Below are 15441 nucleotides of genomic sequence, written 5' to 3'. Positions count from 1 at the left end.
AGATTCCGTACGAACGTAAGGAAGTTCTTCACCCAGAGAGTGGTGGAAAACTGGAACGCTGTTCCGGAGGCTGTCATAGGGGAAAACACCCTCCAGGGATTCAAGACAAAGTTAGACAAGTTCCTGCTGAACAAGAACATGCGCTGATAGGGCTAGTCTCAGTTAGGGCACTGATCTTTGATCAGAGGGCCGCCATGTGAGCGGACTGCTGGGCAGGATGGACCACTGGTCTGACCCAGCGGCGGCAATTCTTATGTTCTCTAGCTGAAAAAACGCATGTGTCCCTCTGAGCTGGTGCAAGAGAAGGGAAAAATTATTTGTGCAAGATGGATACATGTGTAGATTTTTTGGCCCAAATATCCTTGAAATCCCTACATGCTATTGATCTCCACATGAAAATAGCAGATTTCTGACATTTGATTTTATACAATCTACATATATAAATGCCACTATCTGCACATGGCAGCTAACTGCACTGTGAGCATCTCCATAAAATGTCTGTGCTAGATGAGTCTCATTTTCCTTCACAAGTGAGTGCGAGTCTGCCTTCTTAATATTTATTTAATTCATTTTCTATCCTGTCCTCCCCAAAGAAGGTTACAGATCAACATACACAATATACAGTTAGGTTATAATTTGCCATAAATATAGTGCAAGTTTTTTCAGGTACATGTTTTTATCCTCCTGCTTAAAATATTTCTCCGGTGACAAGCAGGATGATCAACTTCTCGATGGATAATGTTATCTAACAGCACAAACACTTAAGTGCTCTTTCAAATTGAGGTTTTACTGTACATGGATAGAACTTCCATACTGCATTGCCTTATGAGACCCCTCGTTCTTTTTTCTTCTATATCGGTACCTTTTTTTACCTCCAATTCCTTTGAAAGCTTCTGTTTTCCCTTAATTACTCCATTCTTTCTCTGTAGTTCCCTACCCCCAGTTTCTGCACACTTCTCCACATCCCTCCTCTTTGAGGTCCATTTAGTGAACATGTTGTTAGACATGACAAGGGGATTCAAAAACTGCCTCTGCTGCTGGGAAATCATTGTGACAGCCAATCAAAATTATTGTGTATCTTAATCCATATCATCTCCAGCTGTCCACACTATAGGAGAATGTCTTCAAGGGCCACAAAGGGTGCAGTGGTTAAAGCTGCAGCCGCAGCACCCTGGGGTTATGGGTTCAAACCCACGCTGCTCCTTGTGACCCTGGGCAAGTCACTTAATCCCCCCATTGCCCCAGGTACATTAGGTAGATTGTCAGCCCGCCAGGACAGGGAAAAATGCTTGAGTACCTGAATAAATCAATGTAAACCATTCTGAGCTCCCTTGGGAGAACTGTATAGAAAATTGAATAAATAAATGAATAACAAAAATTTCAAGTCGAAGGCCCTCAGACCATCTGTACAAATTAGATCCTGACATGATGAGAAGCAAGTTCCAGTGTACTTTTCCTTAGAAGATACCAAAGGACTCCTGGAGCAATAGAGGCACTCATCTAATGAGAGAGCTTGGCTCTGAATAGCTATGGACTTCAATGTAAGGATGCATGATAGAAAGTAGACTTACCTTTTGCTTACTTATGCAGGAAAATAAAGCTTGTCTAGCATAGACTAAGACTTAAGCACTCCTCTGAGCAAAGACATTTTATGCAGATACAGTGCAGTTAGCTACCACACATAATTTAAATACAAATCATCCAGTGCTGAAGATACACTCTAAAGCCACGTATTAATGTCCACGAAGCAGAGGACTCTTTACCACAGCCATACTCTGAGGATATGAAAGTAGACTTAGAATATTTCATAGACATGCCAAAACCACCTCTATTAGGAAGCCTGAAAGGCTGCTGTAAGAGGTGTTTAATTAAAGTCACCCTTAATAAGCTAATACAGTGCTCAACTTCTGCCTCTACTTCCATCTCAAATGGGGAATGTAAAAAAATTATCCCAGTGATACATGCTTCACAGTATTTTACCCAGCGAGAAGGAGAGACTCTATACCTACAGTTTTAGAAGACGGGGATATATCATGGGTGGGTCATTCCATACCAAGTGGTCTAAAATTTTAAAAAAGCTCCCCACCATTATGTCTCAGATTTTGTTCAAAATTTGTATGCAGAACTAACACAGCATTAAAAAAAGTTTCCTAAAATATCAGATCCTTAGTTGCACAGGCATTAGAATGCGGGGCCACAGAGGCTATGGGACCTCTTGGGCGGCTCACAGCTCCCCACCAGATTCCAGGACCCTCATCACTTCAAAAACTGCAAGGAGGGCGCTGGTGTGGCACCAATTCTCCAACACTGCTAGGGTCCTTCTCGGCACTATTCTTCTGCCGTGGTCCATCCCCACTGTGAAGTAACTTCCTTTTTCCAGTTGTGCAGACCATGGCAAAGAACTGTGCAGAGGCCACTGGCAGTGCCAGAGAATTGCCCTTGTGCTGGCGATCTCCTTTGTACTTTTCGAGGAGGGCTTCGGAATAGAGTGGGTAGGTCTTTTGGTGGAACGCAGGGATGGGGAGAGTTGCTGAATGGGACAGGAAGAAAGGAGAGCAACAGGGGACTATGGAGGGGAGGGGAAGGAGATGGTAGTACATGGATGGAAGGAAGTGATGGTGCAAAATGGTGCACATGGATGAAGGGAAGTGGAAGTCAAGAGAGAAGATGGTGCACATGGATGGAGGGAAGGGGAAGAGAGGGAAGAGATGCACACAGGTGAAGGGATGGGGAAGATAGGGAAGAGATGGTGCACATGGATGGGTGGGGAAGAGAGGAGATGGAAGAGATGGTGCACATGGAGGGCAGAGAACAGAGTGAAGAGATGGTGCACATGGATGGAGGAGAGGGGAAGAGATGGAAAAGTAGATAGATTTGAGATGGAGGCAAAAAAATTAAAGAAAATTTAATATGAAAATCAGTGCCAAAGATGGATGTAGTGCAAAAGGTGAAGAAGGAAAGAAACAGCAGATGTATAAGGAGGTCTTGGAAACAGAATTAAGAGTATATAGGGAATAAGATGATCAGAAAAAAAGATTGCCAGATAACAAAGGTAGGAAAAATGTTTTTATTTTCAATTTAGTGATTGAAATATGTCAATTTTGAGAATTTACATCTGTTATTTTTATATTTTGAACTGTTCAGGAAGAAATGCATTTCTTTCTGTTTCTTTTGTGGTGTACTGTGTGCAGAGTCTGGAATATTAGAGTTTAATTTGTGTACAATAGTACTTTTAGTTTGTGGGTTTATATTTGAAAAGGTTTTGTGTGTCTGTATATGGCCGTTTGGTTGAGGATGAGCTAGGGAGGGCTTCAGGTTGGGCAAACTGGATGGACCATTCAGGTCTTTATCAATCGTCATCTACTATGTTACTGTTTTTTTTTTTCTATTTTCTGCATGTGTGACTGAGACCAGGCGTTCTGGTTGGTGTCGTGGTCCCAAGTAGGAAGATATTTGTCATCTCTACTTTAGCTTTTTTGAACTCGAAACAGCCTCAACTTAAAAATTAGTGAAGACCACTGACCTACCACCTACTATATTTTTGCAGTGATTTGTATTGAGAGTGGGCATTGAAGAACTCACAACACTTTGCAGTTTGTGCAATGTATGTTTATTAAAATTAAAAAGTTACAAAAAAAAAAAGGGAAAACAGGATACTGAGCTGGATGAACCGTTGGTCTTACCCAGTATTGCTATTATGCTCTTGGCACTGTTTTGTATTACTTCTTGATGTACTTCTTTGGCACTGAAGGGGAATTTTCTGTAGCAGTTACTGAGGTGACATTGCATCTGTCTTGACCTCTGGAAAAGCAGAATATAAATGATAAGTTTAATTAAAATGTTCTCTGCATACTGTGTGCTTTGTGTAGTTTAATTATGTGGTTACCGTAGATGTGTGAGGGGGGGGTCATTGAACACTGGAGTGTATGTGGGTCTTTACTTTGTCTCTGCAATGGTTATCTGGTCACTTTGGATACCTTTTTGGCACTTATACCTGTTTTTACATCGTCTAACACAATGTTTAAGTTCCATCCAGGATGTCTAGTAAAACCTTTGATTATCCCTGCAGGACAACTAAGTCTAGGTCAGACCACTCCTCCAGAAACGCCCCTTTTAGCTCTGGGCGCACAGCGGGATTCAGAGGCCTAAAAAGTCCCTGGACACATCCAGAAAATCGGTTTGATTATCAGCACTTGGACGACCTGCCTTTTAGGTTGTCCAGATGCCGACTTGGGAGGGTTTTTAGACATGTTTAAGTTTTGATTATGAGCCCCATATTGTCAATCGCAGTTCATAATTGACTTGCTCTCAGAGGAAAGTGTGACTAAGTGGTTAGAGCTACAACCTCAGCACCTTGATGTTGTGAGTTCAAACCCCGTGCTGCTCCCTGTGACTGGGTAAGTCACTTAATCCCCCACTGCCCCAGGTACGTAAGATAGATTGTGACCCACTTGGACAGATAGGGGAAAATGCTTGAAGTACCTGTATGTAAACCGCTTTGAGTGTGGTTATATAACTACAAAAAGACTGTAAACAACTCCTAATCCCATCCCATTAAAATCCTTTCAATTGTTCCCCAGTGTTATAAGCTTTTTCCTTTGGCCAGGCTGTAGTAAAATCATGTTCATGTTTGAATTTCCAGTCTCAATTTTTTACCTTGTTACAACCTTTAACACTTCAACCTACTAACTTACGAGTATATTATCAAGTTGTCTCAGACATAAACCTTAAATCCCTTCCTCCACCCTTTGGATGTTCTGGGAGAAGGGGGCATCGCAGCACTTTTCCTCTTTTATATTTACTTTTCTACCCTTTTTTTTTCGTATTAATGTGGTTAACAATAGTGGGGAAAAAACTGCATGCACAGAGCAGTGGAGAACCAAAGAGTTCATGGGCACAAAAAGATGGCACTGAAGCAATGGGGCTAACTGCAAAGAGTTGCAGTTTTCATAAAACTGCAGTGGTACTGGACTTCCAGTTTTGTCAGGAGCATCACTGCTGTAATTACTTGCATGAAGGGACCATGATTTAAAAAAAAAAAAAACCAATTACAATGAGCAAGAAAGAAGCTTTACTTTTAGAATAGCCTTGTCAATCTTGGAGACTTTGGGGATACTGATATATAACCCGGCATTAAGACAGAAGAGGGCATTTTGGTTTTAGAAATATGGTGGCAGATAAAGGCTGAATGGCCCATCCAGTCTGCCCATCTACAACATCCGCTATCTCCTCCTCTCCCTAAAGATCCCACATTCCTGTCACCTGCTATCTTGAATTCAGATACAGTTTTCATCACCATGAGACTATTCTATACATCTACCACCCTTTCTTACATTACTCCTGAGTCTATCACCTCTCAACTTCATCCTATGCCCTCTCCTTCCAGTTTTCCTTTGTTTGAAAAAGACTCACCTCCTGTACATTAACACCAAGGAGATATTTAAGTGTCTCTATCATATCCCCCTCTCCGGTCTTTCCTCAAGACTAGTAGGGGTGGGGAACAAAGGCCGCAATCCAGTCGGGTCGTCAGGATTTCCCCAATGAATATGCATGAGATCTATTTGCATGCACTGCCTCCATTGTATGCAAATAGATCTCATGCATATTCATTGGGGAAATCCTACAAACCTGACTGGGTTGTGGCCCTCGTTCCCCACCCCTGCTCCAGAGTATACATATTAAAGTCTCGCTTATGCCTTGACTTTGTAAACAAACAAAAAAAAAAGATGAAGATGGCAGGGCCTGTAATGGCATGCTAAAAGAAATGATGGTAGCCATCTCTGTGGCAGGTTTTCACTGTAGTTTGACAGATATGGAGAACACCAGTGGGAGATGGTTTGGGAAGCCAAAAGAAAATGGGTCTGGGAAAAGTTGGTTCTGCATTATATATGGCAATTTATTTATTTTTCTATCTTATTCTCCCCAACGAGCTCAGAACGGGTTACAGGTTAACATACACAATATATAGACACGGATTAAAATTTGACATATTTATATTATATTAAGGATCTATTTCCAGTATACATTTCTTTTGAAGCTATTTGGCAAGGGAGTTAGGTGAAGAGGTAAACTTTTATTGCTTTCCTGACGTTCAGGAGCCCTGTGGGGACAGTTGATTCCAGTAGCTTGGTATAAAGTGGGAGTAGGATTGTCGTCTAGCGGTTTGCAGCTGAAAGGCGCAACCTGGGGGTATTTGGAGGCATATTTCACCAGAGTGGTATGTTCGATACCTATAGAGGAAGCTTAGTTGGCATGTAGCCTGGTGCCATGTTGTGCAGGCCCTTAAAGACACACCATTTGGCTATGGGTAGCCATTGAGCTGATGATAAAGCCTGGAAGACAGGGCCCTGGGCATGAAAGTTCTTTAGAAGGCTGATTGCTGCATTTTGTACATGTTGGAGACGTATATTCTTTGCTGTGAATCTGAATAACGCATTGCAGTAATCCATGCGGAAGAGGACAAAAGCATAGAGTTGGGTGAACTTTGATTCTGAGTAGTTCCTTATTTTTCGGAGTTATCACAGGTAGTAGAATAAGGAGGAGACCACCTGAGAGATATAATATGAACGCGATAGGTTGGAGTCAAGGAGTATCCCTAAGCTATGTGCTTGGTCTTTTGTTTTGGAAGTTGATTCCCAGAGTAGAGAGGGAAGGGTGTGGGTGCCATGCTCTTTGTGAATCCAAACGAGTTTTGTTTTTGAGGCAGTTAATTACAATTTGGTGGACATCCAGTTTTAGAAGCTCTGGCAGAGATCCATTTACGGAGTATATATTCTTCCCAAAGACAATATTTCCAAATTAATGAAATGTCTTTATGTGTAAATGGGTCTCTCCACCTGAGCCACTAAAGTACTTAAGTCACTTAATTAAATGAAATCACTACTTCCAAAGTTTAAGGGGATGGGCAAGGATAGAAGAGGTAAGGGGATAGAATGGATTTTAGAAAGGAACGGACGTGGGGGACAGGTTTGATTTATATCCTTGTGCGTCTCTCTAAATTACAGCCTACTAGGGTCCTGAACAGAGCTTGTGAGGAAGAGAAAAGCAATGAGAAGCGGCAGTGAGCAGAATTGTAGATGCGGCCGGAAGTCAAAAAGCATCTCTCGAGGAGCTCGCTAATGTCAAGGAAGTCATACGGATGGCTGTATTTGGTGCTGTGGCAAAACAGATCAGATTGATATTATGTAACACAGTGATTCCCAACCCTGTCCTGGAGGAACACCAGGCCAATTGGGTTTTCAGGCTAGCCCTAATGAATAGGCATGAAGAAAATTTGCATGCCTATCACTTCCATCATATGCAAATCTCTCTCATGCATATTCATTAGGGCTAGCCTGAAAACCCGATTGGCCTGGTGTTCCTCCAGGACAGGGTTGGGAATCACTGATGTAACAAACAAGTCAATCTAGAACAGGGGTAGGGAACTCCGGCCCTCGAGAGCCGTATTCCAGTCGGGTTTCCAGGATTTCCCCAATGAATATGCATTAAAAGCAGTGCATGCAAATAGATCTCATGCATATTCATTGGGGAAATCCTGAAAACCCGACTGGAATACGGCTCTCGAGGACCGGAGTTCCCTACCCCTGATCTAGAACATAATGATTCTCATAAAACTGTTTCTCGGAGCTTTTCACACCGCAACAGCGAGCGCAATTCCTCCCTTCAATAACTGGTTCTTGCGCTCGCAGCGTGTGATGCGTTAACATCGCCGTAACCAATACATCGTATTCCTGCGCTCGTTCAGCAAATATAGTCCCTCAGGAGAGCGGGAACCGGGACGTCCCTGTGGGGTTGTGAAGGCCTATTACTAATGATGTGGAATCCTCTAGGAAGAAAGGACTTTGGGATAAAAAGAGGGAGGGATACTAAAGCGCTTCTTCACCGATTAGCCCGTCAGTCTCTGGCAAAGGGACGTCACGTCCGGCGCGGAGGAGGTGATTTATAAAGGCTATGCGCTACTTCCGGGTCCTCTTTCTGCCTCCATTCCAAGATGGTGAGAGCGTAGTAGGTTCGGAACACGCGGGCGAAAAGAACTGGGCGGGGGTGGCGGGAAATTGTGGCGAGCTCCTTCGCCGAGGAGGCGTTTGGCGGTGTTTCGTAGCGGGTGCGGCTTGGGGAGAAGGCGAAGAAAAGTCCTCCGGTATCTGAAGCGGAGGCTTTGGGTTTTTTTTTTTTTTCTTTACGGGTATGGCGGCCTGCCGGCGGTATCTGAAAGCAATGAAGAAATCACTCTCAAGTTTTCACAATAGCATATTTTGAACTGCGTACAACTGTTAGTGAATTTTCTGCTCAGAGAAATGGAGGTAACAGGGGAAGAACCCCAACACTTCTACCTCAACGCCCAATCATCGCATATTCAAAAACTTGTTGTAAGGATGCAGATGTTTGAATTATTTGCATTTAGTGCCACTAAGGCTACACTTTTGCTCTTATAATTTTATATATTAAATCTGAACGGCAAACTTATCTTGCGATTACAAGATAAGTTTGCCGTTCAGATTTAATATATAAAATTATAAGAGCAAAAGTGTAGCCTTAGTGGCACTAAATGCAAATAATTCAAACATCTGCATCCTTACAACAAGTTTTTGAATATGCGATGATTGGGCGTTGAGGTAGTAGTGTTGGGGTTCTTCCCCTGTTACCTCCATTTCTCTGAGTAGAAAAATTCACTAACAGTTGTACGCAGTTCAAAATATGCTATTGTGAAAACTTGAGAGTGATTTCTTCATTGTATTCATGACATTTCATTGAATCATTCCTCTCTTGGAAGTTTAGAGAGTTTTTGTGCCCTATTTCTGTCTATTTGACTGGGGCGGTACCTGAAAGGGCAGCTCCCCCACTCCCACATCTTCTACTCTGTACTGTCCTGCAGCAATCCCTTAACTTGCTCCTTGTGGACCCCCCCTCTGCATGGTCACCTTTGACCTCACATGGAGTGTGATTTGTTTGGTGCATATCGTGGCATTACCATGTGCTATAATCTGTGTTAGTGCGATTTTCAATGGTGCCGACATTGGGGGGATCCTCTTTTCCCCTATATCACAGCTAGCATGCGTATAGCATTTATTTACTTGCTGGATTATTGGTTTATTTTAATGCAATTTGCCTTGAGCTACAACTGAAAAAAAAGTGTGAGCTAAATTCAAAATGCATTCCCCATAAGGAGTTCGAAATCGGATCGGGGGTGGCGGCAGTAGCAGCAACAAAAGCAAAATAAATGTTAATTGATCTGCCCGGGGTAGTGTATCCCTAGTTCCCATGTGAGAATCTGAGATCATAGCATTGCTTTGGGAAGACAGATGAGCCTTGTCTGCCCTTATTCTTTGCTACCAAATAGTCTGACTTGCTGTGGGGCTCTAGTAGAACCCTTAATAAAGTGAGCTTGATACTACCAGGTGGAGGAGTCTGTATGTGGTAGTAAAGTGCTGCTGTTTTGTTTCATGGTTCTTTTCATTGAACCAAAACAAGGTACAGCATCTTGGGTTTTTGATACATGGAGATCAAACATCATGTAAAAACAAAGGCTGCTTGGGCTATACTTGCTAAAGGTTAATGTGTTATAGGTATCATATGGCCCATTCTGTTCCTGTGGATCAGGTGGCTCTAAGCTTAGGCAAATATGGTCAGTTATTCACCAGGTAAACACTGCTTTTTGTAAGTAAAGGGAAGTGGAGATGAAATGACTGACAGCAGAGGTGGACTTGCCTCTGGTTGCTTTCCTGGCCAGACTCTTCAGGCAGCTGCTCTTTGCCACTTCTTTTGGCTCAGTCATGGGTGAAAATGAAGCCACATTCACAATTGATGGAGCACAAACATCTTGGGCCCATAAGATTGTCATGGCTAAGCACAAGACAGTTATCTCTGCTGGCTTGTGTATCTTCGTGCAGTGTGGGCTCCTTTCATTTAGAGTAGGGGTGTCAAAGTCCCTCCTCGAGGGCTGCAATCCAGTCGGGTTTTTAGGATTTCCCCAATGAATATGCATGAGATCTATTTGCTTGCACTGCTTTCATTGTATGCTAATAGATCTCATGCATATTCATTGGAGAAATCCTGAAAACCCTACTGGATTGCAGCCCTCGAGGAGGGACGTTGACACCCCTGATTTAGAGTATACTGTTTTAGGTTCTTTTCACTTCTCTTTGTTCTTTACTCAAAATAGACCAAGAAGAGAAGGAACAATGGACGTGCCAAGAAAGGCCGTGGACATGTACAGCCTATCCGCTGCACCAACTGTGCACGCTGTGTTCCCAAGGACAAGGCCATCAAAAAGTTTGTTATCAGGAATATTGTTGAGGCAGCTGCAGTCCGAGATATCTCTGAAGCCAGCGTCTTTGATTGTGAGTGTTATCTGGTTACCCGTGCATGGACTGTGCTTATATAGAAATACATATTGGGTTACCAGTGTATGGACTGTGCTTATATAGAAATACATGTTGACCTTTGCTGCTGGTGGGAAGATCGGGCCCAACAAGTGAGATGATAGAACAGTATCTTTTACTTAATGTCTAATAGAGCTGGCAGGCAGAATTTGAGAGATTTTGTTCTAAAACAGGATATCTAAAACCAACATTATTTGTAATAGTAAGATGTGTGCTTCATATTTTGCATAATTTCCAAATGTTTTATATATACTGAAAGCTAATTTCTAAAACACATCCCCCCTTTCATTTTTTTTTTTTTTTTTTGGGGGGGTGTCTATAGAAATATCAATCATACAACTATCCATGAGGCAATATTAAACTATAAAGGGGAAGGGGAGCTCTTTGCAGACTGGTCAGCTATTGTAAGATCACATACTTGTACTTATATCGAAGAAAATCAGCTCATGATAATTTGAAAGGCTCCCAAGTCATTCAGTTCATACCTTTTTCTTTCATAAACAACTGTAGATGCTCGTTCAATTTAGCTGTTAATTGTGATTTTAGGACATGTTAATGATAGTAAGCTAATTTATATTTGTTGGTTAAAGTGTGATAGTTGTGGAAAATAATTTATTGTCAATGTTTCAATGCATTTTCACTTACAAATCCAGTTTTATCCCAGTATTCTTGGAAAAAATGTACCGTATATACTCTAATATAAGTCAATCCGAATATGTCGAGACCCCCTTTTCCTCAAAAAAGGAGGAAAAATAGTTGACTCAAATATGTCAGGTGGCTTAATATTAGAGTGCCCTGCCCTGTCAGGCTCTGCACCCAGCTCCCTTTCTGCCAGGCACTGTACCCAGCACTCTTCCCTCCCTCCCCTGTCAGGCATTGCACCTAGCCCCCTTCCCTCCCCCGTCAGACTCTGCATCCTCCCTACCTTCCAGGCTCTGCAGCCTGCCGCCCTCCCTGTCCTAGCCTCAGGCTCATACCTCTACTGGTGATCATCGGTGGAGGTGCAGTGGACAGGAGCAAAATTTCCAAGTTCCTGCCCCGATGTTAACTGATTGCTTGTGAGCATCTTTGGCCGCTGAAAAGAAGCACGAGCAGGTGTGCGATTTTGCACTGCTACTCAGTGCTGAGCGGCTTCCATATGGCTCCTACAAATTCTCATGGCCCAAAAATCCAGGTTTATATTCAAGTATATACAGTAGGTCTTTAGTATCTGTACTAAAGTGAAAACTTGAATAACTGCATGAATTTGCGCATGTTAAAAGCAAAGAATGTGGAAATAGTGGCTGTGTACCATTCATCTCCTGTAGCATCCAATGACATTTTTCTCTCATCCTCTAGCTTATGTGCTGCCCAAGCTATATGTGAAGTTGCACTACTGTGTTAGCTGTGCCATCCACAGCAAGGTGGTGAGAAACCGCTCCCGGGAAGCCAGGAAGGACCGCACTCCGCCGCCCAGGTTCAGGCCTGCGGTATGTAGTGTGACACGTGCACATTCATGTGGGCTTTAAACCAGACATAACCTTGGAAGTATTAAAACTGGAAGAAATTAGATATTAGTGAAATACATGATTTGCAAAAGGTGTTAAAGGCATAACTTCTGATTTGGCCGCATGAAAGGTGTACAGAATCTACATAAATTTTTGTTCTAGTCTCAGTACAACTCCTAGTCACCAACGATGAGCAATATTTAACAAAGTAGATATAATTATCCTACAAAACAATTAACAGGCACTTGTAGCATTTCTATATCAGTGTTGTAAAACTGATTATTGGACATTAGAATGTGTACTTGGCAATGAAACATAATGGCAAACTCCTTCCTGCTAAAGTACTGCATCCCTTTATCATTCTCCAGAGTTATGTTTGCCTGTTTCTGTTCAGTAACTTCAGACTCAGCAAGGTTTCAGCAGAAAGGCTGAATTATTTCTTTTTTAGAACATAAATGTGTGTCATCACTTCATAGGTCTTACGATACAGATTCCATGCTATTCTAGTATCCCTTCTCTCAGTCACCTGACTGGAGGTGCAGCCCCCAGAAATGAACACAGTACTGTATGAGATCTTGTCGGTGATTTTTGCAGGACCATTGCAGACTTCTGGTTTCCCCCTAGCATTCTTTTCAGTCAGTAAGGGGCTGCCACATTTCTCTGGGTCTTGTCATGAAGAACACTGGTTTAGTGGATGGTTTTCTTTAGATTGAGTATATATCTATATATACTCAAATTTGTTGTGAACCACATAGGTTCCCCTGAGACCCCATAAGTCTGTGGTTTACAAACATAATCATAATTTGACATATAAAAATTAAAAAAAACACAGCATACCATATCTAAAATTCATCTCAACAGTACTATAATCCATTCAGCTTAGTCTCAACAGAGTTGTTCTCAATACCTTCTTAAATTTCTGAATATCAGAGAAACCTTAATGGTCCAGTCAAATTAAAATATAGATACCTATAGATATAAGTAAAGTAGCAAATATAGGGGGGTATAATATTCAATGGCAGTAGTAGTTGGCTTTTTTTTTTAACTCTTTAGTGCTACCACCAGTATTCCCCAATATTCAATCCCAGGTTATATCTGGGTACTAGCATTACATATCCAGGTATTTGCAGCCAAAGCTAGGACTACGACTGTGTTTCCCCAAAAATAAGACACTGTCTTATATTAATTTGGGGCCCAAAAAAGGCACTAGGTCTTATTGTTGAGGATGTCTTGCTTTTTTTCATGTACAATGGTCATCTGTCCCTTCCTCTCTTCCATCCCAATTCTTCCTATTTCCTTTCTCTCCCCCACATGTGCAGTATTTTTCTATCCCTTCTTCCCATCCAACCGTGTAGCATCTTTCTATCCCCCCTACGACTCATCTCTCCCATTCGAACCGCGAGACAGAAATAAATAACTTAAAACAAGTTGGTAGCAATCTAGATAGGCTGCTTCATGGCCTTCTATTGCCCGGCCGTTCCTCTGCCATGTTGCTGAGGATATCATCAGTGATGAGGCAGAGGAACAGCTGGACGATAGAAGGCCGCAAAGCAGCCTGTCTAGATTGCTGCTGGTTTGTTATTTCTATCTCGTGGTTCAGATGGGAGAGATGGGGGGGGGGGCGCTGCTGCTGGTGACTAGGGCTTATTTTCAGAGGTAGGGCTTATATTAAGACCTACCCCGAAAATCATTCTAGGGCTTATTTTCGGTTAATGGTATTTATGCAGTCCTATTTACTCAAACCACATGCACAATAGCCAGTTCAGCTTTAGCCATTAGAGGGACTACTCAGTAGCACTTTCCAAGTAAAGTACTTAGTGCTGCTGAATATTCCCTCGGGGCACTGTCAGCATTGTTTAACTGGATAAGAGCCTTTCTTAACTCACTGTTAATGTTGTAGTGCTTATGCTTTGAATTGCTGTAGGGTTATATCCAAGGAAGGCTAGACACAATTACAGTACAATGTAGCATAATACACACCCTCATGTGGAATTAGAACAACAGCAGTGAGCAAGTAATGTAGTAAATCACAACAGATAAGACTGTGTATGGTCCATCCAGTCTAACCAGAAGATTGATCAGAGCACGCCACTTTATGTAGATGATGCTCCTTCCTGATTAAATACTATCATCATAGCAATTTGCTGCCGTGCCAACCACATGTGCATATATTACTCCTAGATGGTAAATTGGTAATGAATCTAATCAGTTGTTTCTGTATTTAAGGTGGTCTCTTGACCATTTTCTCGGGGGAGGGGGTATTAAAAAAAAAAAAAAAAAGTCTGACTACTTGGAGGTTACATTAACTGGCACAGTGTATAGTCAACATGTAACATTTCAGGCTGAAATAAGATGAGCCCTCGGGTACTCTGTGGCTTGTGTCAGTGATGAAAATTAAACTTTGATTGTAGAGAGTTGTAAATTATGCAGTTTGTAGTGGGAGTAGGAATGCACCTTTTAATTTGTGTGTTTCTTTTCACAGGGTGCACCTCCTAGAGCTCCTCCAAAGCCAATGTAGGAGGATCAAGACCATTTTTTGTGTTTTACACAATAAAAGTCAATTAAAGTCTCTACTGTAGGCTATTGTGTTTTCTCATTGAATAGATGGTTAAATCTTTTGTAGCCTGTGCCATTCTGATCTCCTGTTGGGTGGGGGTGTACATACACATGCACTTCTGTTCTGTCTTCCACTACAGATGATGTAACTATAGTGTGTGATATTTGGGCCCTGATCAGAGCCAGCTTGGTGGGATTGAAATGCTGTGATATAACATTACAAGATGTACTGTAGCATTTTTCTTTTTCATTTTTTTAACTGTTGGTACATCTGCTACATGATTTGTATATTGATCTAACTTCAGAATCTTTCCTCCATAACTTTTTGAGATGTTTATCCTGAACCTTGTCTCAAATTCCTTGAATTTCATATTCCTTTTTAAATCAGATGATGTGATCAGGCCTGGGATGGGGCAGGTGTGTGGAAACTAACTACATTATTTTGTAACTTCTTGGAGAATTTCCTACTGTTTAAGGACATGTGATTTGGGAAAAAGTTTGGCACTTAGTGAAATCAGCAGTTTCTCTTTCCATTTTGTTTCTATACTGTTTCCGTGAATACTTTTCAATACAAGTAGGATAGCTTTTAACAAACCACTTTCTGTAAAGAAGAGGTGAATAGAACAGCATGCAGCCAAGTAGAAATTAATACTGTATACCACCAGCATAGGGAGTTGGTATCTGTCTTCTGGCAGATGTGGGCAGAGTACTCACCAAGAAACACAGAAACATGATGGAAGATGTTTAGGCTCATACTTTTCATTTGTAGCACAGGGCAAATTAGATTCAGGTACCCTTGCTCCAGTGATTCTTAAAAACAAGCTAAGATTTTCTGAATCTATGGAAGTTGAAGTGGTTTGCTCGTCTTCCTTTTTCACCCACTATTCTACTAGGCAACTACAATATGGCCCTTTCCCATCCCTTCTGAGATCCTCTGTGCTTGCCCCATGCTTTCTTGAATTCAGATAGTCCTTTCTTTGTCTCCACCCTCCACTTTTAGTCCTGGGTGGTGTGCT

At 41.9% G+C, this 15441-nt stretch overlaps 1 protein-coding gene across 1 annotated transcript; it reads left to right on the top strand.

The window, feature by feature from the left end:
- Positions 1-9773: 9773 nt before the first annotated feature.
- On the top strand, positions 9774-14443 carry RPS26 (ribosomal protein S26). The gene is made up of 4 exons (XM_033937625.1): positions 9774-9911; positions 10163-10340; positions 11721-11851; positions 14352-14443. Exons 1-4 carry the CDS (start codon positions 9774-9776, stop codon positions 14385-14387), a joined length of 483 nt encoding a protein of 160 aa, XP_033793516.1. The 3' UTR covers positions 14388-14443.
- The last annotated feature ends 998 nt before the right edge of the window (positions 14444-15441 follow it).

The sequence above is a fragment of the Geotrypetes seraphini genome, chromosome 3, assembly GCF_902459505.1.
Source record: "Geotrypetes seraphini chromosome 3, aGeoSer1.1, whole genome shotgun sequence".
NCBI lineage: Eukaryota > Metazoa > Chordata > Amphibia > Gymnophiona > Dermophiidae > Geotrypetes > Geotrypetes seraphini.
This window is presented reverse-complemented; position numbering and strand designations above follow the sequence as displayed.

Excerpts from the sequence above, each read along its gene's own strand:
- RPS26 (XM_033937625.1), top strand. The coding sequence starts at position 9,774 with ATGGGTGAAAATGAAGCCACATTCACAATTGATGGAGCACAAACATCT. Across the intron at positions 10,341-11,720 it reads TGAAGCCAGCGTCTTTGATT|CTTATGTGCTGCCCAAGCTA; the intron begins GTGAGTGTTATC and ends CTCATCCTCTAG. Across the intron at positions 11,852-14,351 it reads CGCCCAGGTTCAGGCCTGCG|GGTGCACCTCCTAGAGCTCC; the intron begins GTATGTAGTGTG and ends TTCTTTTCACAG.